Genomic DNA, 3,106 nt, shown 5'->3' on the forward strand with positions numbered 1-3,106 from the left:
GCAGGCTGGAGGAAAGAGTACTGCCTCTGAGCCAGAGGTGAAATCTTGGCCCCATTGAAGTCAATGATAAAACTCCCCATAACTTCAGCGGAGCCAGGATTTCACCCTAAGATTCTGCCTCTGAAGTCAAAAGTCTTTACATAAAAAAGGGAAATGATTTCCACTGCTAGTTCAATGATAGCTTAATGAAGTATTTGTTACAGCTCTCCTTGCTGAGGGCATCTCACAGCACTTTGATATATGCAGCAAGTTAACAGGCAGCGAAGAAAAACCTCTGTCAAAAAGTTGCACTGAATTAAAAACATTTCCATTGTAATACTCACCTTTCATGACAATTTATTTTGCCTGGTTTCTATTACTATGCAACAGACCTCAAAAATAACAGCACAGTACAGCATGATACCACTAACCAACATCCCAAGGGATAATATTGTGGCAAATTTTTTCCTAACATGATGTAGAAATTAGTGTTTTAAACATAAGACCCTAAATACAATTTAGGTCAAAGCCAAAGAATTTTGTCACATACATGTATATACTCAACTATGCAGAAACAAAGTAGAGAGGTATTTTGATTTTCCTGTTTTTATTCAAAGTATTTGCATAATAGATCATTTTCTAAACATGCTCCCCCATCTCTTTTCAGAGCTCATTAGAGAGACTGTCAAACTTTTAGGCTTGACTGTTCATTTATCCATGGTTGACACAATACACCAATTAAGGTTTGGGGGGAAAGGGGGAAAAGGGGGCTTGCTTAATTCTTTGTTGCAATGATCATTTAAAAATCGTGTCCAAGAAATCCTTGGCTTCCTACAGGCAAAGTCAGACCATTTGTAGAGAGACTGGTATTTGAGCACGTAAAACTAGAATTGACTCACTTCTAAGTTTTAACCCTATATCCCAGGGATGGTCACTAAAAGTAACTCTTAGCCTTAAGATCCTACAAATTAATTACTGTTGTCTATCACTGTATGACTCTGAATTAGTTAAGGATGCATTGTTCATTTCTTAAAAGTTTAATGATTGGAATATTTCTGTATTAGCTACTTGGAAGTGCCTCCAAAATTATCAGGAAGACCAAAAATCCAACAAGTAGACCAAATATTGCTTTAGCAATCATTCAATGTAGATCTAGTTTCCTAGTTATAAACTGTGCTTCTGGTGTCATCATAATAAATGCCTAGATTCAGGGGTGGAAGGTGCCAATCTTTCTTTAGGTATTATCTGACAGGTTTGATGCTGCAGGCTAGGTATACATAGTAACAGGACTACAAAGAAGGAGCCTGTCCCTGCAGTATTTGCTTGGGCAGAAATCCCACTGCTGTCCATGGGAATCCAATCTGAGCCAGTATCACAGAAGAAGACCAAGTCTTTACAATCTGGGGTCACTGTAAGGAATGGTTTTCTACCCACTCGGCAAGTCATGGAGGCCTTGAAATTAGATTAAAAAACAAATTACTGAGACTGTAAGAAAATGGGTAACCAGAACTTTCAGACTAATACGGCTTCATAGAAGAATCTAATGTGGCCTCTGCTGCTGACAGGACTGACTGGTGTTACAGAAGCCACTCACCACTTCTGCAAGCTCTAATGAAACACAAAAATGTCGTAACAAGGTAAAGGCACAATCCTGTAAAATGCTGAGCGCCTGACCCTCCAGTTCAGCAAAGCACTGAAACCCATACTTACCATAAGTACAGGGATGCTCCCAGAGCACATATGTAAAGTGACTTATGTGCTTACACAGGTTGCTGGATCAGGGCCAAGGTGACTGAGCCATTCACAGGATCAAGCCCTGTATGTACAGCTAAGAAGGGGGTTGGTTCTCAAAAGCATCTCACTGTTGCGGTTCTCTGCATGCAAAAGTATAGGGACAGAGGAGGAAATAAGTCACCCAAATGCCCTGCTTGGCTGGGCACCAGGAACAGGATCCATTCGCTTGACAGCAACCCCAGGCTCACTCTGGTAGAGCTGCTGCATTACTAGGTGAGATTACTGTGGACTTGGGGAATACTCATAATTCTGGCCAGGCTCCAAGTTTCCTTCTGGCTTTCATGTCTTGTAGGATAATGGTAACTTGCATTCCTGGGTTTGGTGTTTAATGTTAAAACACTCTTTTAATTTCTAAGAAGGGGCTGTTCAAAATAAAGCTGGTTTTTTATCAGCTACGTGGGACATGTAACCAACATGGGGATTTGGATCTCAAGAGGCACAAGGGACGGACCCAGTGGAGAATGTAGATCACTGCATTGACCAAGCAATATTGTTTAGCTATCAAGTGTTTTCAAAGGAATAGCATTTTTACAAGGTTTTCCATATTCAGTTACTACACAGAAGCAGCTGCCTTGTCAATGAACTGCGCCAGCTTCACATCTCTTTTGGTCAGTCCCCCACAGTCATGGGAAATGAGAGTTATCTGAACCTGTAAAAAAGAGGAAAGGAAAGGGATTACTATTCACATTCCAATCTCCTCTCTGCAGACTGATCAGAATTCAGTGGGAAATGCTGTCTATGCCTCAAGGGGAGGGGGTGCCTCTGTAATGAATTAGACTAGAAAAAATCCTCTGAGTAGACGGCGAATCTCTCTGGTTGTCCAGGGACTGAGACATCCTAGGTGAGCAGGCTTAGCCAAATCTGGAGAGTAACCAAAAAGAGCCCCTTCACAGAGCAGAGAAGTAATTTAGGCTTTGCATTCTTGGGTTTCATCCAAGGAGAAGTGTCTGATTAAATTACTCACTCTTCACATTTAAATTCCACGTATTGGTTTCACAAAGAATTTGGGCCAACAACCAAGTTGCAAAACAGTCAATTCAGTGACTTGAGTGTTATGTTAAAAAGCATGCTCCTAAAGGTGAAGCAACTGGTGAGCTCTTGGCAGTCTTGGAAGCCTGGGAAGTCTTCACAAGTGAGACGTGAGCACTTTGCGCAATCAGCTCTTAACACAGGGCTGTCCAACCGCTAAGTGGCCAGGGGCCACATACCATGCAGCAGGGGCCACACCTGCACAAGCCCTATGGGTTGCCATGCAGGCGGCTTCCCTCCTCTCCCCACAGCTCCCTGGCCACAGGCTCCCCAAGCACTGCAGGTTGTGCCAGGCAGCCGCCGG

General features: G+C 42.6%; 1 protein-coding gene across 2 annotated transcripts in view; it reads right to left on the bottom strand.

Moving 5' to 3' along the window:
- Positions 1 to 563: 563 nt before the first annotated feature.
- The window catches only part of PCBD2 (pterin-4 alpha-carbinolamine dehydratase 2), a 35,662-nt gene continuing 33,119 nt past the window's right edge, over positions 564 to 3,106 (bottom strand). For both annotated transcript variants that reach the window (XM_019506266.1, XM_019506267.1), the window contains one exon: positions 564 to 2,422. In XM_019506266.1, the coding sequence (XP_019361811.1) occupies positions 2,327 to 2,422 (96 nt within the window). In that variant the 3' untranslated portion in view covers positions 564 to 2,326. The remainder of the gene's footprint in view (positions 2,423 to 3,106) is intronic.

Source organism: Gavialis gangeticus, unplaced genomic scaffold, assembly GCF_001723915.1.
Source record: "Gavialis gangeticus isolate Ggan-Ray unplaced genomic scaffold, GavGan_comp1, whole genome shotgun sequence".
Lineage (NCBI taxonomy): Eukaryota > Metazoa > Chordata > Crocodylia > Gavialidae > Gavialis > Gavialis gangeticus.